The 22,122-nt window shown below is 33.3% G+C and overlaps 2 protein-coding genes across 3 annotated transcripts; one reads left to right on the forward strand and one right to left on the reverse strand.

Moving 5' to 3' along the window:
• Positions 1–384: 384 nt before the first annotated feature.
• Positions 385–1,587, forward strand: LOC145050373 (uncharacterized). Its single transcript, XM_078998635.1, has 3 exons — positions 385–510; positions 556–1,155; positions 1,249–1,587. Exons 1-3 carry the CDS (start codon positions 385–387, stop codon positions 1,585–1,587), a joined length of 1,065 nt encoding a protein of 354 aa, XP_078854761.1.
• An 8,707-nt stretch (positions 1,588–10,294) lies between these two features.
• On the reverse strand, positions 10,295–13,372 carry LOC145054016 (triacylglycerol lipase 1-like). Of its 2 annotated transcripts, XM_079002148.1 has the most exons (10): positions 13,039–13,170; positions 12,680–12,872; positions 12,382–12,492; positions 12,142–12,282; positions 11,937–12,047; positions 11,716–11,859; positions 11,609–11,649; positions 11,428–11,504; positions 10,790–10,885; positions 10,295–10,677 (listed from the first exon to the last, which is right to left on the reverse strand). In XM_079002148.1, exons 2-10 carry the CDS (start codon positions 12,704–12,706, stop codon positions 10,361–10,363), a joined length of 1,065 nt encoding a protein of 354 aa, XP_078858274.1. In that variant the 5' UTR covers positions 12,707–12,872; positions 13,039–13,170; the 3' UTR covers positions 10,295–10,360. The 2 variants fall into 2 exon arrangements, with proteins under 2 accessions (XP_078858274.1, XP_078858273.1); XM_079002147.1 differs by lacking the exon at positions 12,680–12,872 and having other exon boundaries at positions 13,039–13,372.
• Between the last annotated feature and the right edge of the window lie 8,750 nt (positions 13,373–22,122).

Below are 22,122 nucleotides of genomic sequence, written 5' to 3' on the forward strand. Positions count from 1 at the left end.
AGTAAAGACCCAAGAAACAACCTCTTTTACTGTGGTTTTCGAAGTTAAAACACACCCATAAGGAGCTGTTTTCCGAGTGAGAACAAGCCCAACTTTACTCCTTAAAACCCTCATGTTTGCTACTGATTTTTGAAGGCTAAAACTAATGGAACTATTATACACATCTAGATTATTTCATTAAGATAATCACATATTGTTTAGTTTATTCCTATGTTTATCTTTAGCCTATTTTCTAGCTAGTTTATCCGATCCTGTTTATAAGGATCTCTTCTATGCTTATACGTCAATGAATCAATAATCAATCAATGGAATAGAATGTTTTCTCAGTTTCTTTATGGTATCAGAGCGCTAATCAGTTGAAGAAAACCTAGATTAGAAGCTGCCATGACAGAAGAGAAAGACAATGATCTGGGGACAAGCAAGAAGACTGAAGAACCCATCGATGCTAACTCCATCAATGTCAATTCCCCATACTACATTCATCCGTCAGATTACCCCAAACAGATGCAGGTTAATGACGTGTTGAATGATAACAACTTCAACAAATGGAGGTAGGAGATGATCGACTTTCTGTTTGCCAAGAATAAAAAAGGGTTTGTCGATGGGTCAATCAACAAACTAGATTCTGCATCCCCTATGCATATGGCATGGATGTGTGCAGATGCCATGGTCAAGGGATGGCTGACAACAGCCATGGAGAGAGACATCCAGACTAGTGTGAGGTACGCTAATACATCAGCCGAGATTTGGAAAGACTTGGAAGAGAGGTTTGAGAAGGTAGGTGCTCCACAGGCTTACGAGCTAAAACAGTCATTGAACAATACAAGGCAGGACGGGACTTCGGTTTCATCCTACTACACGAAATTGAAAACCCTATGTGATGAACTGCAACTCGTTCTCCCAACATCAAGATGTACCTGTGATGGGTGTAATTACTCTCTAGGAAGAAGATTGAATGAAGTGAAGGAGAAAGAAAGAATTTATGAGTTTCTTATGGGGCTCGATGAGGAGTTCTCCATCATCCGAACCCAAATCCTTGCCATGAATCCACCACCTTCCTTAGGGAGCACGTATCACCTGGTTGCTAAAGATGAACAGCAATACGCAATCACAGGTGGATCCAGAAAATCAGTTGGTGAAACAACAGCCTTCCAGGTGAACGTAATGAATAGGAAGGCAACACGCACTACACAAGGGGTTCAAAGCATACAGACGACTAACAAAGGAGCACAACGAATCATGAAATAGAGCAGCGACAAGGCAAAAAAATGCACTTTTTGTGGAAAAGAAGGACACAAAAGCGATGGGTGCTTCAAGAATATAGGTTACCCTGATTGGTGGCCGGGAAAGAAAGACAAACCAAAGGAAAAAGCAGCTTGTGTAGAAGTTGGACCTAGCCCCATACCAGGGTTAATGGATGAACAATATCATCTTTTTGTTGCACACTTCCAAGAAGATGAGGCTCCTAAAGCTAATCTGGCAGGTAGAACTAACACGTATGATGGATGGGTGGTTGACTCGGGTGCAACCGAACACATCACCCATCGAACTGACTTTCTTGATAACAGAGTCACAAACACCAAATAAACACCTGTCATTATCCCTAATCGCGATAAGGTGCCTGTCATGGGTGAGGGTGAACACACCCTACCAGGAGGTCTCAAAATTGATGGTGTCTTACATGTTCCTAATTTCAATTACAACTTGTTATCTGTTAACAAACTTGCAAGGAACCTTAATTGTCCTGTAACTTTCTTTCCTGGCTTCTTTGTTGTGCATAAATTAGTGACGTGGGACTTGATTGGTGCAGGTAACTGCATTGGAGGATTGAATCGAATGGGGGTAATGGAGAAGAAGGCTCTCGTGACAACTTTCGAGGTTTGGCACAAAAGACTTGGTCATCCATCACCCAAGAAGATTTTGAATTTAAACTTCGTTAGAAATGTTTCTAGGAATAACCAAACTAAAATGTGTGATGCTTGTTTTAAAGCTAAGCACACTAGGTTGCTATTTCCCATTAGTGAAATAAAGACGGTTTCTTGTTTTGAGCTTATACATTGTGATGTTTGGGGAAAATATAGAACCTCGTCCCTATCAAAGGCTCTCTACTTTTTAACAATAGTTGATGACTATAGCTGATCAGTGTGGACTTTTCTTATCAAACACAAACATGAAGCTGGTTTACATCTCATAAATTTTCACAAAATGGTCAAAACACAATTTGGGAAAGACATAAAACGGATACGATGTGACAATGGGGGAGAATTTATCTCTAAAAATATGTTCGACTTCTATGCCAAGAAAGGCATTGTTTTAGAAACCACTTGTCCATACACCCCATAGCAAAATGGGGTGGTAGAACGCAAGCATCGACACTTGCTTGAAACAGCATGTGCCCTTTTATTTCAAGCAAACCTGCCAAAAACTTTTTGGGGTGAGTGCATATTGACTGCCACCTATGTCATAAATCGACTCCCCTCCAAGGTACTTCGTGGTCACACTCCTTTCGAGATTCTTTTCAATGAGTCACCAGATTATGATCATATACGTGTCTTTGGATGCTTGGCATACTATCGCAACACCGACATTGGAGGAGATAAATTTGAACCACGAGCAAACCAGGAATATTCCTTGGGTACCCTCAAGGGATAAAAGGTTATAAAATTTATGACATGGAAACCAAGAAGTTAGTGATATCAAGGGACGTGAGATTCCTTGAAAACGAGTTTCCCATGAAACATATGCATGGAAACATGAAACCACTAACCGACAGTGAAGATCTTTTTCAGTTTGCTAATAAGATCATCACACCCCCTGATCAAAACTCATCACCCGAGACTGCCATGCATGACGGCTTTATCGACGAAAACAGCCCTACAAGCCATTCTGACCACAACCAACATACAACCAGTGTTGTAAGTGATGTCCTTGACGAAGTTGGTGATAATTATGTACCAACGAACCATCACGCCGCCAGTTAAACCAGCAGCACCGATCAGCAAACCAGCAGCACATATCAACAAAGAGAAACCAGAAACAAGTCACAACCCACCCGTTACAAAGACTATGAAGGGCAGCTCCCCCCTTCGATAAATCATATGTAACCCATCATTGATCGAGTCGCCTCTACGGTACATCCTCTTACCAATTATGTCTCTTATAAAAAAATTTCTCAATCACACAAATCCTTTTTAGTTGCCATCATCACCCACGATGAGCCTAAATTTTTTCATCAAGTAGTTCGAGACAAACGATGGAAAGAATCAATGCAGAAGGAAATTAAAGCCCTTGAGCAAAACAACACTTGGGAACTTATGAGTCTGCCAAAAGACAAGAGAGCTATAGACTCTAAGTGGGTGTACAAGGTGAAGTATAAGCTGAATAGACAGGTGGAACGATACAAAGCACGCCTTGTGGCAAAAGGTTACACACAAATGGTAGGAGTCGACTTTCATGACACGTTTTCCCCAGTTTCTAAACTCGTCAGTGTTTGTGTTTTGCTTACCATAGCTATCAAGCATGACTGGATCATGTCTTAATTAGACGTCAACAATGCATTTCTGCATGGTGATCTCGATGAAGACATTTATATGAAAATACCACAAGGCTTCAAAAAAGATAATGCGACACGTGTATGTAAGCTAAAGAAGTCCTTATACGGCCTAAAACAAGCCTCGCAAAACTGGTATCACAAATTCACTGCTACCCTTCAAGATCTTGCTTTTCGACAGTCTCATGCTGATCACTCGCTTTTTATTCACAAAGACGGAGATATCTTTGTGGCAGCACACATCTATGTTGATGATGTTATCATTGTGGGGAATGATAAAAAGAAGATAGAAGATACGAAGTCATGCCTTGACAATAATTTTAGTATTAAAGACCTTGGAACTTTGAAATACTTCTTGAGAATTGAAGTGGCTCGCACAAATGAAGGGCTGGTACTCAGTCAACACAAATACACCATTGATGTGCTCAAAGATTCTAGCATGCTTGGCTGTCGGCCTAGTCGGTTTCCTATGGAACAAAATTTGAAGCTTGATAAAGAAGATGATGCTGACAAGGTAGATGCAAGCACCTATCGACGCCTTATTGGTAGGCTTCTCTATATCCAAGCCACTAGGCCCGACATAACTTACGTAGTGAATGTGCTTAGTCAGTTTGTTTCTGATCCTCTCCAAAACCATTGGGATGCAACCATGTGAGTATTTCGATATCTGAAAAACACCTTGGGGCAAGGCATACTCTTACCAAAGGAAGGAGACGTTAAGCTCACTGCCTACAGTGACTCTAATTGGTTGGGATGCCCCTTCTCACGAAGATCACAGACAAGATATTTGTTGATCTTAGGGGGTGCTCCAATCTCTTGGAAATCCAAGAAACAATCTGTTGTTTCACACTCCTCTGCTGAAGCAGAATACTGTGCAATGGCTGTCACGGTTAGTGAAATACTCTGGATTCGTTGGCTGTTGGCTGATTTTGACATTGTTTTGGACAAACCCACTCCCCTCTTGTGTGATAATGAATCTGCTCGTCATATTTCCCACAATCTTGTTTTCCACGAACGTACAAAGCACGTGGAAAGGGACTGTTACTTTGTTAAGGAACGGGTTGAGTCTAAGGAGATTACACCTGTCAAAATCAAGACTCAAGACCAGTTAGCTGATTTATTGACCAAACCACTTGGATCAGATCGTCTCAAATTTCTATCGGACACGTTGGGCATTCGTAATCTTCATGCTCCATCTTGAGGGGGAGTAATGTAACTATTTTACACATCTAGATTATTCCATTAAGATAATCACGTATTGTTTAGTTTATTCCTATGTTTATCTTTAGCCTATTTTCTAGCTAGTTTATCTGATCCTGTTTATAAGGATCTCTTCTATTCTTGTATGTCAATGAATCAATAATCAATCAATGGAATGGAATGTTTTCTCAGTTTCTTTAAAAACAACCCCCAAAGGAGGTTGTTTTCAATTGGAAAGATACCTCAAAAATGCCATCTTTTACTCTTCAAAACTACTTGTGTTCAACCCTCTTTTGATCATCTAACTTGTCACAACAGTCCTAGGTAAGATACTCTTATTTTCCTCCTTTTGTCACAAAATAACCTAAAAATTGGTCTGAAATCATCAAAAACGAACCACTGTAACCGGTAACGTGGATACCCTCCGAAGAACACCTCTAATTGTCTTCGAGTCTAAGAATCTATTTTTTTAAGTTCCTCCTATATTATTGATCAAGTCTTGTGTGATATTTTCATTCAAAAAGTCCACCGGTTAGGAAACGAGAAAAAAGATTCACATCAAATCCCGAAAACCGAAACAAACAAAAATCACGCGAGTAAAGTGAGTGTTTATGGCCCATTTTCATCTTTTAAAGCTTTCAGGGAAGAATACACGCTACTTTATGTTTACATTATGTCTTGCGTTTATTTGCACTTTAAATTACGTTTACTTACATTTCTCACATTTATTTGCGTTCTCGTTTACATTTACACATTTATTTACGTCATTTACAAACTTGTTTACGTTTACAATATTATTTACGTTCATTTACATTATTCGTTAAAAATCACGATCATTTTTTCTTTCATTATTAATTATTATCACATTTAATATATATATATATATATATATATATATATATATATATATATATATATATATATATATATATATATATATATCATTTTATGTCACATTGTTACATAAAATGATTATTGTTTATATATAAAAACATGTATTATACATAAAATGGACCTACGTATCAATGGAAATAAAATAAAAAATTATATAAAAGTGTATGTCATTTTACATAAAAATGATTTATATATATATATATATATATATATATATATATATATATATATATATATATATATCAAAAGAACGTGAAAGGAAATGTTATATGTTTTCGTTATAATGTTTTCTTTGTATATGTACTCGTTTAAATTGTTTTATTTTTCGCATGCATTTAAACTACTATAGATATAGTAAAGAGGAGGTTTAAAGAAAGAGGAGAGGGGGCTCAAAATTTTAGCCTTGGCTTTCTGGTGAAGGAGTGGACAAAAATGAAGCTAGGGAGGTGTTTATATAACTGAATGAAACTTGGGGCTAAAGCTAGGATTTTTTGGGTTAAGGCTAGATTAATTAATATAAAAATAAAGATGTCTTATCTTCTTATCCTAACCCTTTGGACGAAAATTCTAAGCTATTCGTAGCCAATTTTCAACCACCCCATATCATTCTAGAGCATTCCTACTTCAACTTTTAATAAATAACCAAACATTCTCGCCCTTTTAATTAATCCCATAATTAATTCTAGTTAATTTCTGATTAATTATCAATTAAATAATACAATTTCTAATTAATATATTATTTTCATACCATATTAATAAATTCATTTTGATTTCTAATTAATTTATTGATCACATAACAAATTAATATATCAATCTCTCTCCCTCTCTCTAAAACTCATCTTTTTCAATTATTAGGTTTAAGGGCAACCCAAAATGATTTTTGCTAATAATTCAAGATTATAGTAATTTAGTTATTGGCTTAGATACCTAATACAACAATCCCTCACTTGGATAAGTGTAAAACTAAATTACTGGTACAAGTTCTAAATTAAACAGCAAATAGTGCTTTCATAGCAACTGCCTGACTCTAAACTAAACAAACATTGGTCATAAGTTAAGTTATCCAATATTCTTCCGTTCTACTAGATATCATACAGACATGAGACATGGATTAGAATCAATATCATTGTCCAAAATTTTGTTTCCTGATTTCCTGATTTGTGTTGACGACATAAGACTTCAAATTGAACGCATCAATTGAGTCTTGGTTGGGCCTACACTATAAGTCAACACCAAATCACTGAGGAGCCCAAAGATATCGTTTTTCCTATTAGGGAAAAGAGACGAATAAACTTTGACTTATATGCTTGTATCATTTACTCACCAAATCATACATGATACTGTGTTCTATAACATCATGCTACTGACGCATTTTCACAATACCAATGTACAACTGACTTGTAAATTACAACTCATATATCTCTGTTTCAAGAATATAAGATATTATCATCTCATAATTACTCGTGATATAATCTATTTATGAAGTAATTCTCTGAGTGTGGGTTTATCCAATACTTAAATCTTCATTTCTAAGTACTCATGAATGTTGTAGCAATACAATTGCTATGTCTAACCTCTTTAGACAATTTACAATCCAATTCATGGCGGTCTTAATTCACTACTTCCCAAAGTATGAGTGACGATGAAATTTGAATAATTAAATTATTCAGGAAGTAAAACATGCAAAACGAAACACAAGAATAAATAATTACCAAAAGCAGTAAACAAACTCATAAACAATTTCTGTTATTTAATCACCAAAAGTCAATTACATTTATTTTGTTACTAGTTTCAAACTAATCCTCTAACTACTAAAAATAATATCATATTTCAATCCAATGCTTCTAGTAGGGGTGGGGATCGGTTCGGTTTTTTGGTTTTTCGGTTTTTCGGTTTCCTCGAATCAGTTTCCTCAGTTTGAAAATTTTTGTGGTCTAATTCGAAAACCGAACCAAATCGAATTCAAATTCTCTAGACCAAACCAAATTCTAATTCGGTTTGGTTCGGTTTGAAAACCGAGGAAACCTAATATAAACTTAAAAAAAATTCAAACATAAATCAAAATGGGTTTAACATAGAAACCTAAAGTTGCAACGAGAAATATCTAAAGTTTCATACAAAATGATCCAAAAAGTAAGTGAGTTAAAATGATTTTTACTTTATAATTAATATTTTTATTTAATATAAAATATAAAATATATTTTTAATTAAATTATTTATTAAATTCGGTTTTTTCGGTTCAGTTTGATTTAAACTTCATGAGATTGAAAATCGAACCAAAAACCAAATTCACAATTTGGTTTGGTCTCAAACCAAACCGAAAACCAAATTTGAATATGGTTCGGTCTGAAATCAATTTTGGTTCGATTTGGTTTTTGGATTTTTTTGGTTACGGAATTCCCACCCCTAGTTTCTAGCATGTTGATTGTGTTTAACCCTACATAGAGCCTTTGTCAAAGGATTTGCAAGATTGTCTTCTGATGATACCCTCTTCACAATGAGGTGACATTCTTCTACTATATGTCTGAAATAATGGTACTTTCTGTCGATATGTTTTGACTTGCCATGATCTCTTAGTTCTTTAATCAAAACAACCGCACATTCATTATCGTAGAAAAGTTCCATTGGTTCCTAAATGGTTGGAACTACTCCAAGATCTCTGATGAAGTTCTTCAACCAAGTTGCTTCCTTTGATGTTTCACTTGCTACTATGTACTCTGATTCACAAATAGAATATGTCACTATGTTTTACTTGCAACTTTTCTAAGTAAATGCTCCACTATTTAATGTAAACACTCAACCAAGATTGAGAACAAAAAACGAGTAATATTTCTTTAATGGAATAGTTAGTATTCGATTAATAAACATTGGCGGATGAAAAAATTCAATAGGAAAAATAAAATCTAATATAAAATGATGAATGCATGTATATATAAATTAAAAAGTGAGGTCAAATAGAATATGTCACTATGTTTTGCTTGCAACTTTTCTAAGTAAATGCTCCACTATTTAATGTAAACACTCAACCAAGATTGAGAACAAAAAACGAGTAATATTTCTTTAATGGAATAGTTAGTATTCGATTAATCAACATTGGCGGATGAAAAAATTCAGTAGGAAAAATAAAATCTAATATAAAATGATGAATGCATATATATAAATTAAAAAGTGATGTCAAATCCATTAAAGTGCAATTCCCTATTGACGTTACCAACACATACATGTGAATTACACTAATAATTAACATATTTTTAAAGAGAAATTGATTTATCATGATAATTATCTATTCGGTTTTTTCACATCTGGGTAATTTCGATTTTTTTTTATACATCTATGTAACCAACTTGTTGAAAATGTTCACATATAACCATTATGATCAGCTGTAGTAAGTTATAGCAGCCATAATTATTATATGTGAACACTTTCAGCAAGTTTGTTATATATATATATATATATATATATATATATATATATATATATATATATATATATATAGCCATAATTATTATATGTGAACACTTTCAGCAAGTTTGTTATATATATATATATATATATATATATATATATATATATATATATATATATATATATATGTGTGTGTGTGTGTGTGTGTGTGTACAAAAACGGCTCTCCAACATGTCATGACTAATTTAAATGCTCATAAATGGTCACAAGTATTGTTTCAAGGAAATCTAACTGAATATATTAACATTGCAAACATTATGATCAACAACCTTAATAAAAAATGAAATTAACTTATTAGGGTAATTACCTTTTTGTTTTGTTCACATCTAGGTAACTTCATTTTTTTTTGTAACACATTTAGGTAATGAACTTGTTGGAAGTGTTCACATATGACCATTATGATCGATTGTAACTTGCTACAGTCGGTCATAATGGTTATATATGAACATTTTCAAAAAATTTGTTACCTAAATTTGTAAAAAAAAATGAAGTTACTCATAAATAAACAAAACGAAAATATCATTACCTTTATAAGCATATTGTCATTCTTAAAAAACAAGTTTTCTTAGAGTTTATACCCAAAGTTGTATTATTTCCTTCGTTATAGTAGTTTATATTTAAAAATAATAATAATAATAATAATAATAATAATAATAATAATAATAAATAATTAATAATTAATAAATAATTAATAATTAATAAATAAAAAAAGGTATAACTCTTCAATTCCCTCCCACGTCATTTTCACGCATTAATGTTTCAATGTTGTTGCAAAACAAGTAATGTCAATGTCAAAGCTAATGCAAATATCCTGAAATCTTTTAACAAAATCCAATTAAATTGCAACTAGGTTATTTGTGGAAAAAACTTGCGCATGTGGTAAATGAATGGGAGGTGGTTGTTCTCATGTAAAAGGAAAGAAAAAAAAAAGTCACCATCTCTTACAAAACTACAAAATGGAGCGTACATTAAAGAATTAAAATAAGAATTTAAACTTTGTTGAAATTGCAGACAATCTATGTCCTTTTAAGCATATAATTAATGAATTAAAAAAGCTGAAGTTGATTCATAACTGACGTTACTTTGTTTGTTCAAGTTTTAGGTATTTTACTTTATTTTATAATTTATACCCCTTTATTCTCCTCTATCACATCTATATAAGTTTATTGCGTAAGTTACAACTCCTAAAACAAACTGTTGGAACATCTATACATGTATTGGCTAAAGATTTGTGTTCCAAAAGTAGAAAGTTTAGCTGGACATTTCACATGACTTAAAGAAGTTGATCATATTGTCATAAAGATCCTCATATCCTCTCGTGCTTAACAAGAAGTCTATATGGCCATAATCCTCCAAAAACAAAACATTTGGTTTTGATTTCAATTCTTTTAGTGTATGTTGCACATCAATCACATCCCCCAGAGCATCGTTTCCCCCATGAGCCATCCAAATAGGCAATGATTCTGGGATTTTGCTAAGATCAAATGTTGGTGGCTTCAATTTTCCATATTGTAGCAGATTCTTTATACTTCCATAGTCGTACCTTGCAAATGTACCTTTGCGTATCACTGGAAATCAAGGAAATTTGATACTATAAAAATGAAATGTCACACGAAAGTGTAAAATGTTGGATGTAATTGTAAAATAATAAGGAATTAGGAAACAGAAACAGAAACAGACTTTGGAAAAGATGCTTCAAGTTCTTTACAGATGAAGGATGAGGTTCGTATTCAAGATACACATCCACACGGCTGCTGTTAAAACAGCAGTTTTCACCTGCAACATGCAGAGTAAATGAAAGTTTGGTCCTTGTTTTAAGGTTTCATAACAATTTTGGTCCCTAGAAGTAGAACCGTGGACCAAAATCCATATGAATCCTTGAAATAAGTACCAAATACATAGAAAACCTGAACATAAGGACCAAAATTGAAAAATATGCCAGTTTTAGAGTTTAGAATAAACATGGTCAAAACATGAAAACAAAGAGACCATTTTTGTAACTTACTCTTATATTTTCTTATCTTACAAAATGGTACCTGTGCTTTCTCAATTTGACCATTATCCATAAATGAAATCTTTTTTCAATTTTCATCCTTACAGTAACATTTCATATCGATTTGGGTCCATGCAGCCTTGAGATAAGAACAAATATCAGAGTCCCAGGGACCAAAACTAAGAAAAGGTTTCAAGTTTGGAATAAAGATGGTAAAAATCAGAAAGCACAGGGACCATTTTTGTAATTTACTAAAAAATCAGCAACATAGCTAAACAAGTTGGCCAATTTAGTAAATTAGAAAGTAAATTAATACAAGAATAACCTGTAAGGGGTGATAATAATTCACTGCAATCTAAATGCCCATCACAAACAGACTCTATCATGTTTGTGAGAATGTCACTGAAAACAAACAGTGTAGATAGATAGATATATATCATCTTTTTATTGATTTAGACACTCGAATATTAAGAAAAAAGAACATGGAAAATGGAAAAATAATTAACCTCTTCAAGTTCAGTTGATGCATTCCTAGCAACCCAAGTGCCTGTGAAGAAAATTTTATGTAAAAGAAAAAAAGAATTCAAATAAATTTAAATAATAAAAGAGAGACCTCATCAAAATACACATGAACAAGATTAAGAACGAGTTTAGATGTGATGTGATCCAAATATGATATAGGAGAGAGAAGAGCAGCAGCCTCAACCATTCTAACAATATCTGGTTGAGTAAAAGCAGCCAATGACATTATTGTTCCCTGAGAAAATGGAATACATAGAGACTATTAGCAATGTAGTTTTATATGACAGAATAAAGTTGAAGTGTAATTAAAACCTGTGAATGTCCCACAACAAAAACTTTGGAGCCAGTTTTGGAATTTATATAACTCAGCATTGTCTCAAGATCATAAAGAGCCATCTCTTCCCAACTCCAATCCCAAAACTCCTAAATCAAGCCCAAAACAAAAAAGCAATTAGCATATAGCATTTGAAATTAATGACTAAAGGTTTATAAAAATGTAACATAATCTACGTGTTACCTTGTCTCCATCTGATAAAGATTCATGGCCATGGCTCCATTTTGTTCCACGGATATTTCCAACCCAAACATCAAAACCACGGTCCGCAAGGATAAAACCCAATGATTCATTTGGGGAATCCATAAACCAAATATCACCAGCCTGATTAAAAATTTAGTTTATTTTGAAATAAAGTTATTATTCAATGTTCTGAGTCCATAATTATTAAAGTTGTAAATTAAGAATTTAAGGTAAAGTCACCATAAAGAGTCCATGTAGGAGCAAAACTGGAGGTCCGGTTTGTGCTCCCAAATTAAGAATGCCTGATGACACACGTTGAAGCCCTAACAAGAAACCATCCTTTGTTTGAGCCTGAAGTTATACACACATAAGGAAAGTTAGGCTGTTATTTAATTAACACAGAAGTTGATCTAAACATATTCTGAGTAGATAGGGAACTAATCACATTAAGTTGAAGAAAAAAAACAAGTAACTATCATATAATACCTAATTTAATTCAAAACAACTCGGTTTTAGTCAATTAAGAAGTGAAACTCACAGTATGGACTATATTCCTGACTTGCATACCCTAAATTAGACATTCTCAATCCAAGCTTCTCTAATGGAGAAAATGAACAAAATACATAACAATCAGGAAAAGGAATTGCTATTACAGACAAAGTCTCAAATGACGATAACATCCTTTCTCAATAAGATTTGCTCTTTGGATAACAGGTCAGGAGTTCAACATTCTGCAATAACAATCAGGAAAAGGTGCTGCCATTATACAATCAAACTAATTTAGGTTTTTCCAGTTCTGTAATAAGGACAAAATTTTGGAGTAATAAATACACTATTCAGTAATCGATGGAAACTTGTATAAAAACGGAAAGGTTGAGAGTGAGAATGATAAGTCACCGTGTGTTCTAAACAAGTATAACCAGAAGGTCCGATGAGATTAAAACACAAGCCGCCGTCTACAGACTGACTATGATCGATGATCGAGTCTCCAGTTAAACACTCGGTGGAAGAGATGCGCAGCGATAATGCGACGACCCACATCAACGCTTGTAGGATGGATGATGCCATATCAATCGATGAATGAATCAGAGGTTGACAAGCTGCAGCAGATTATATGGTTGTTGGATTTACCAACAACAACAACTAGCATTATGAACTCTTCAAGCGGTATTTTCATTATTCGCATTGAAATTTGAATAGACGGACTTCACCTGGAATGCCCGTAATTATCTTACACCCAAACATTTTGAATTTTCAAAACTTTTATTTATGAGAATGCCTCCTATTTTTTTTTTTTTACTACAAATTCCCTGCCCATTAAATAAAAAGGAATTTGTGAAACATTTTTCATTTAATAAAACTTAATAATCTATCGTCTCTGATAAATAAAATCTAAAAATGTACATGCGATCATTTTAAACATAAAGTTGTCGCATGTCATTTGGTTAGTATTTTTCATTTTTATCTTCTTTTATTTAATTTGATATATAATATTAATATCTTTTATTTACGGTTTTCAGTTATATATAGTAACAAATATTATATCTTAAAATTAGGTAGAAAATACATTTGAATTATTGGCCATAATTCGAAGATTATATTATTTCCATATTTTTCCTCTAAAATTAAGCAGGAAGTTTTTATGTATTACTATCTTATTAATTAAAATTTTCATATATGTTTGCTAAATTAAAAAATTTCCATTACAGTATTAATCGGAGGCATTAAATCCGGTTTTTTAATTTCGATAACCTTAAAAAGTTTTGTAATTTCATCTTTGTGATAGCACAACTTTTGATATCATATTATGGAAAGAATCGATTCCAAAAAAACACCGATACAAGTGTTAATTGCATAAAACCGTAAAGAACTTCCTTCAAAATGTAATTTTAGTCCATCAATTAGAATTGGTTTTAAAGATTATAAATTTTCAATTTCGACTAACAAGGGCATTATAGTTTATCTTTTTTAAATATAATATCATCATTTTGTTTATTTTATCAAATAATAACTTAATATAACTAATAGATATCTAAATAATCAATATGATAGGGTCACTAACAATCTTTATCAGAAGTTGATTTGTTCTCAAATAACCTAAATAACTTGTTTTTAAACATGTTTTATTGTATGTTGCTGTAATTTAAAATAAAAATTAATTAAAATCGTTAATTTTAAATAATAATAGTAGATTTACAAATAAAATTTTTAATGTCGTATATAAATAAGTTTTAGAAATATATAAACAAATTATAAAATTTTATTTCTTATAACATATTTTACTTTTTTTTAATAGTAAAACATATTTTATTCTTAATTTTTATTGATAATTTATTTTAATGTGTTCATGTATATTTCTTACAATGCTTAAATTTTAATTTGACATATAACAATTGCATTTCAATCATTTAGTATGTTTGTTTTTTAGTCTATTTGGTTTTATATTTACGTTATACAACATCATTACATTTTTTCAATAATCTATACATAAATAACACAATTTATATCTTCAAAACATGTTACATATTAATATGAATCAAATAAATTATCTAACATTATAAGTTATTATATATTTGAAAATCATTAGTTAATGATTATGCATTTGAAATATCAATATTAGTTAATGATTATGACCTTTCATGGAAGTTGGGACATCTAACTTTTATATATATATATATATATATATATATATATATATATATATATATATATATATATATATATATATATATATATATATAGGGAGAGGATCAAATGAGAACACCTAAAAGGTTGAGAATACGAGAACAATTCTAGACCAATCATTTTATAAGGGTATATTAGTAACTTTATATAAATATTAATTAATGATTTCCTAAAATCTAGGGATAATGATTTTAATTACCTAAAAAATTAATATTTCCTTTTAGTTAATGAAATATATAAATATATTTTTTTATGATTTTTCCCAAAAATAATTTATGACCGTTTCAAAAAATTACCTAAAAAAAATTAATATTTCTTTTTATTTTAAATCTGAAAAGAAAATCTAAAAAAATTATTATTTTCTACTATTTCACGTTTTTGTTTTTCAAAAAAAAAATGAATAGAAATCCAATCCCAAAAAATTCAATGCATTTTTCATCAATTGAAAATAAAAATAGTGTAAAAATTATCATTTCTTCATAAAATGAATACCTCTAATCATAAATAAATACACTCATTCACATGAATACACTACTATTCATAAATAAATACAATCATTCACACATGAATACATTGCAATTCACAAATGAATACATTGTTATTTATAAATTAATACACATTCTATCATATAATGAATACATCTAATCATAAATAAATACACTCATTCACATTAATACTACTATTAATAAATGAATACAATCATTCACACAAAACGACAATGTTATTCATAAATGAATACACGTGCTATTTAAAAATAAATACAACCATTCATGCACCCCCCCCCCCTTCATGATCCGTTTTTTATTGTCTATCGACTAGAGCAACATCAAGAGTGAATCGGTACTGTTGAGTTCATCGTAGCCCAAGGTAGATTGAAGGCTTCCTTACCGTCACTCCCTTTACTGTCGCTGCCAAATCAAACAAGAAGAAAAAAAAGACGGAACCCTTACCTGTTGAATAAAATACATTTCTATTCCTTCCAAGTTGTTGAAGATGTTCATTCATCCTTTGTCATTACAATCATTTAGGTCATCTGTATTTACTCGACCCGTCTAAAAGAAATCAAAGAAATTTTTTGTATTATTGTCAACAAAGTGCTTAACTCATTAACCACATACACTTTTAATCAAAAATTAATAAAGATCGATTATAATCATCGACAAGAAATAAATCTATATTAAAAAACAAACAAAAATACAAATATGCACAGATGAATAAATCACATTCCAAATGCCTCTTATAGACTAAAGAAGTAAACCTCCTTAACGATTAAACTAAAAAAACATTGCATTCTTCATCTTCTTCCTATTCATTTCAAGCAACAAAACAACACCAAAATCTATTGATTAAGCTCATCCATTTCTATTAAAAAGCAAACCCAAAAACCCACATCAAACTCCACAAATTTCAGTCAAAACAGAAGATAAAAAAGGGAATCAAACAAACACCCACAAGAACAAAAAAAAGGAGCCCTTACCTGCTGTTAAATCGGTGCAGCCCTTCTCGATCACCGAACAACCAAATGTCGATGCTTTGTCATCGGAAGCCAATTGCAACACGAACAGGGAGAATTCCCATCGATTTCCCGTAGATTCCTTCACTTCTTGAATGCATTTCACTTGTATGTAAAGAAACAGTAGGAACACAAACTATTTTTGACAACCAGGTCCGCAGTCAGCTCCTTTCCCTGCCCTAATACCACCGTATCTGTCACACCCCAAAACCGATAACGGCGGAATACGTTTCGGGGTGGAGGACGTCATGTACAGTATCATCACAATTGCATAATAGTAAAAACAAGAAACATACAACCATTGCATTACATAGTGAGTTTAATTACAAGTGTGTTTTGTAATGTTTAGCAAACACCAAAAATAATACAAAAATAAGAGATGGATCTTGTATGCTCCACCTTCTCCAAAATGCTGCACCTGTACCTGTCTATCTTTGACCTGAGGATACAAGTTATTTTGAAAACGAATATCAGCATAAAGTTGGTGAGTTCATAAGAGTTTAGTGTGAGTTTTTGTATAAAAGCATTAGAACCGATAGTATGAAAAGCTGCAATTTTACATTCATAAGTAGTAGAAAATCCTAGAAAATCCTATATTTTCCATAAATACATTGTAAGTGAAAACCTTTAAGAAACATGTCATTTTCATCTTTGAAAACCGTTTATTGTAAAAGTATAATAGTGAATTTCCAATAAGTAATGCAATACGGTAGATTATGCCTGAAGTCAATAATAGTGGTGCAAACTTTCTTTAGTGTTAAATACTTGTTTACTTCGGGATATTAACTTAGCCTTTAGTTTAGTGTTTTAGTGTGGTTATAGTGTATTCTTTGTATGATACCAACAGTGTGTATAATAGCGGACCCCATGACCTTCCCGGTCATGCATAGTGTAGTGAAGTAGCGGCATCCCTGGGCCTGCACGGCTCGGACTGAAGTTAACAGTCGGGAAGTAATAGTTTCTGCCCCGTATAGATCTATACATGTAGCATCGTTCTCCTGGCAGAAAACTCTGGGCGTAGTGCGTAGCGAATAGAGTATCTCATAGTAAGTTAGTGTGTTATCTCCTGATTAGTGCTTTCTCTTGTATTATAGTGTAGTAGTCTTTTGTATAACTCGTAGTGTGTTCTCTTATTAGTATATAGTATCGTAATAGGGTGTATTATAGAGGGTAGAGTAGTAGCTATAGCGAGTAATAGTGGCCTTAACTATACCTATTATAGTTAACTTAGTGTGTATGGTTCTTGTCAATTTAGTGGTTTAAGCATCGGGAGAAATGAAAATCCTAGTATCCAACACTAATATACATGATATATAACTAAGAAATCAACGACAGTCGGACGGATAACAACTACCCTAAGCCCACAATCAAACAAGAACAGGAAATAAGGCGAGTTATCGGTCCTAAGTCCTTCAAGTCTTACTTATATAAATATATTAGTGTGGTTACATTTTGTAAGAAAAATTTATTTAATAAAAATTCTTGTCAAAAGGAAACATTTAGAAAATTGTTTATTTATCCAAAATAGTTTTGAAAGCGAAAATTCCTTTTATAAAGCATAGTGGTAAATCACATGTGATTTGAACTACGGATAGTGAATCACATGTGATTAATCTCCATAAACATGTATAATTGACTTGTATCCCCCCCCCCTAAAACATATAAAAACATTTGAAAGATTCATTAAAAGGGGTATGAACTCACCTGAAACCGAGTAAATCGGGTGAAAGTGTCGGTTGAGCGTTTTGTACCAAATAAGGACTTGTACACCTTTTAGGACCCTATTAACATGTGCAATAGGTGTTTTGCAAAGAATTAATCATTTTATGCCTTTTATGAAAACATTTAGACATTCTAGCATTGATTCGGGGTCTTAGGGCTTAGAAGTGGTTCTCAGGGATCGTATAAGGCCAAATAGGGGTTATGGGGGAGTCCAAGAGTTTACTCCCTTGGAGTTTACGGCCCAAAGGCCACTCCTTGGGAGTTTACGGTCGTAAGCCCCTAGGCTTGGCCGTAAACTCTTGTCCTCCTCTCAAAATGCAAGTTAAGGCCTTAAATCAATCCCTAAAATTCTAGTGAATGTCTAGGACCAATTTTGGGGGTTAAAACCTTCATTTGGTGGTGTTTGATGGAGTTTACGGTCCTAGCTTGTTCTTGGGCCATAAACTCCATTTTGTCCCTCAAAATGGATTGTTAAATGGTCCTAAGCACTCCCTTAAACCATAACTAAATTCTAGAAGGCCTTAGGTGAGTTTTTGGGACATTTTGGCATAGGAATTGGGTGTTTACGGCCCAAGCATAGTCTTGGCCATAAACTCCCCTTTTAGGCTCTAAAATATGTTGCTAAATGGCCTTAAGCATTTCCCAAGATCATATCTAAATTCTAACATGCCTTAGATGAGTTTTTGGGGCTATTTAACATAGAAATTGGGTGTTTACGGCCTAAGCACAAGCTTGGGCCATAAACCCTCTTTTAGGCTTTAAAAACTTGTGTTTTCATGTCCAAACTCATCTAGGCTATTTCCTTAATTAGTGTATAAGCCTAAAGGAAGGAAAACAGGACTTTTAACATGGAAAAGGGGTGTTTACGGCCTAAGCATGTGCTTGGGCCGTAAACCCTTTTTAGTGCTCTAAAACTTATGGTTTTGATGATCAAAGGCTCCTAGGTACAACCCCTAACTAGTATCCAAGCTTAAAAGAAGAAAAATGGGGACTTTTGGCCATCTTTAAGGTGTTTACGGCCTAAGGAGCTTCTTAGGCCGTAAACTCCTTGATCATGACTCATTCACACGATTTTTGAGCTATAAACACATTGATGCATGTTTTAGAACAAGTTAGGGAAGAAACTCTTACGTTTGGAAGCCGGAATTCGCGGTTTTGGTGTCGGAATCGGGTCTAGAGAGAGAAAGTAGTGAGAGAGTGTATGCTTGGGGTGGTAAAAGGGTGTAGAGTGGCATTCAATTTCCTAAAATATGCCTCGGGTATTGCACCCGGTACCCGACTACCCGATGCTCAAGTTTAACGGGGTTTGAACTTTTTACCCGGGTGAAGTGGTTGAAAAGTAATATAACTTTATTTTGTTAAACGGGGTTAACACTTACAAGTTATATTTACTTATACTAAAATGATAATGTCAAGAAAATATAAATAAATAGATATTTATTTATTGACGACTCCAAATATTACGGAAATTTATATATAACGACGAATTCCGTTAGTGAAAACCGGATTATGTAACGGAAATAAATTTGGGTTGTCACAGTATCGCCACCCCTGCTACATTCTCCTCCTTCTCGATCTCTCTTTCAGTCACACCCATTCTTTCCCGCATCTTCTAATTCTGTCTAATAACCCACTACATCTAATTTCTCTCAGGATCTGTCGTGCTCACCCCCACGATCGGCACACATTGAATATGCGTGTGTGTGTGTCTCGTTGATTCCCGATCGACCAAACCCACTATAGCCTGATCATGTTTAATTTGACTAATTTCTGCTCCTTCTGTTGCTTCCATCCTTCTCCATTTCTTTAATCGAACCGAGAATCGATGGTCTTTTTTTCCCCTCCTCTTCGCGATCAATCTGCCACCACCGAACCCTCCTTTTTTCCCTCTGTTGTTCTTCATTCGCTGCCAAGAATAACCACCAGGAAGGTCTGATTTAGACGGATCCATTGAGACCGATGTACAGATGAGGGAGGCTTGCCTTAGGTATAGAGAGAAAGATGAAGTCGAAAATGGGGGAGTGAATGATGAAGTCGTAGGTTTATATAGAGAGAGATTGAGAGATTTTAGGAGTTGTTTAAAATAAGGGAATGATTAATTACCATGATACCCTTTTCTTATTTTTTTTAATTCAAATTAACTGAATTTAAACATTTTAATAATAACAAAATTTCTATTTAATTATAGCCTTAGATCTAAGATAATAGATGGATGAGATCTGTTCTCGCGTTCTCAACCTTTTAGGCGTTCTCATTTGATCATACTCCTATACATATATATATATATATATATATATATATATATATATACATATATATATATATATATATAATGAAAAATAGGCACAAAGTTAAGAGTTTGTTTGGTATGATGGAATGGAATCAGAGAGAAATGGAATGAAATAAGGGAATTGAATGGATCATTACATTCCATTAACATATTTTGTTGGGTTGAAAGAATGGAAGAAGCCATTCATACATGTTTATTATGTATAATTACGAAACTAAATGATATTAAGTTGATAGATGAAGAAAACATAATATAATTATATAATTATATAAAGATACGATGAAATTAAAATGAAATTACATATCAATGAATATGAATTACTAAGCAACCTCAATCAAAATATTTTCAAATTCAATCAGGAGGAATATGAAATCCCAAAAAGTAACTATAATTTTGGTTATGAATACAAAATCTCAAAAGTGTATCACTTTCTCATGAATAAACCTCAAATTTGAAATTTAAAAATGAATTTTAACAAACTGCTTTTTAATATGGAGGCTTAATTCTTTTTTAAGTTTGTTGCAGGATACAGACCAACTGCTAAAGAGACACAGGTTGGTTCAAGTTCTTTTTCCAATGGGCATTCATCAACTCTAGTTGAAACCACAAGTGGTGGAGTTGAAAAAACAGATGAGACACAGAGCATGAAGAATCAAGAAGTGGTTACATGATGTTGAGTAAGTTTCGTGATCTGAATCTTGAAAGGGACATGGAATATGTTCCTGAGGATCAAAAGGATGAGATGACCTTGAGTTTTATAGATCAGATTAAAGATCTTGAGAGACAAGTGAAGGAAAGGAAACTAGAAAAATAAATCGCAATTACTCAATAATACATACGACAATAATATGTGAAGTAAATCCAGACAACAAAACAAAAATTACATTAATCTTACCAGAGCAGTTGACAAGAATCGATGGATGAAGGTGAAACCAAATCGAGAGACGATCCTACAGTTTCAGTTACATAATTGTGATGCTAGGTTGAATCGATTCCATATTTATGAAATCTAATTTTGGGGGAAAAAACTTGATGAATCTCCAAGGATGTCAATATCATATACACAATGACTTAATAATCGACAATGGTGGAGGAAGCCATGGATTCAGACGTCGACTCATTGATTCCAGACAATGATGCTTGATTTTGGGGAAACCATCGACGATGTTGAATTTTGGCGAACAATATTCGACTGGAAGAGATATATTTGTGTCCTCCTACATGACATGCAAGCTAAGGGTATGGGGTTTAATGAGCCTTTTTCTGTTGCTTCCATGATTGAGAAGCTACCCCCTAGTTGGGTTGATTTCAAGAATTACTTGAAACATAAGAGAAAGGATATGTCCATTGAGGACCTTATTGTTCTCCTTTGAATTGAAGAGGACAATAAGATAGATCAAAAGAGTAGTTATACCCCTACTTCTGAGAAAGCTAATGTTTCAAGGGGAAATTCCAAAAGAAAGGCAAGGGTTCACACTTACGAGCCAAAGGTGGAACTTTCAAGAAAAAGTTTCAAGGGAACTGCCATAACTGTGACCAGCGGGGTCATCGGGCTGCAAACTGCAAGCTCCAAAGAAGGCTAAGGAGGCAAATGTTGTGGAGAAGATAACCAAAGATGTGTCTGACATCGATCTTGCAGTGGTTATTTCTGAAGTGAATCTTGTGGAGTCCAATCTAAGGGAGTGGTGGATTGACACGTGGTGGGTGTCGAGGCCAACACAAATAATAACCCTAAATATTACACACTAAAATAGTGTATAGTGGTAAAGGG

This window comes from Lactuca serriola, chromosome 5, assembly GCF_051521515.1.
Source record: "Lactuca serriola cultivar US96UC23 chromosome 5, Lser_US96UC23_V15, whole genome shotgun sequence".
Taxonomy (NCBI): domain Eukaryota; kingdom Viridiplantae; phylum Streptophyta; class Magnoliopsida; order Asterales; family Asteraceae; genus Lactuca; species Lactuca serriola.

Bases quoted from the DNA above. Each gene is read 5' to 3' on its own strand.
- LOC145054016 (XM_079002147.1), bottom strand. From the start codon at position 13,209: ATGGCATCATCCATCCTACAAGCGTTGATGTGGGTCGTCGCATTATCG. The intron at 12,283-12,381 runs GTGACTTTACCT...ATTTTTAATCAG, and splicing joins TCCTACATGGACTCTTTATG to GCTGGTGATATTTGGTTTAT. The intron at 10,678-10,789 runs GTCTGTTTCTGT...CTTGATTTCCAG, and splicing joins CTTGAAGCATCTTTTCCAAA to TGATACGCAAAGGTACATTT.
- LOC145050373 (XM_078998635.1), top strand. From the start codon at position 385: ATGACAGAAGAGAAAGACAATGATCTGGGGACAAGCAAGAAGACTGAA. The intron at 511-555 runs GTTAATGACGTG...AAATGGAGGTAG, and splicing joins ATTACCCCAAACAGATGCAG to GAGATGATCGACTTTCTGTT. The intron at 1,156-1,248 runs GTGAACGTAATG...ATCATGAAATAG, and splicing joins GTGAAACAACAGCCTTCCAG to AGCAGCGACAAGGCAAAAAA.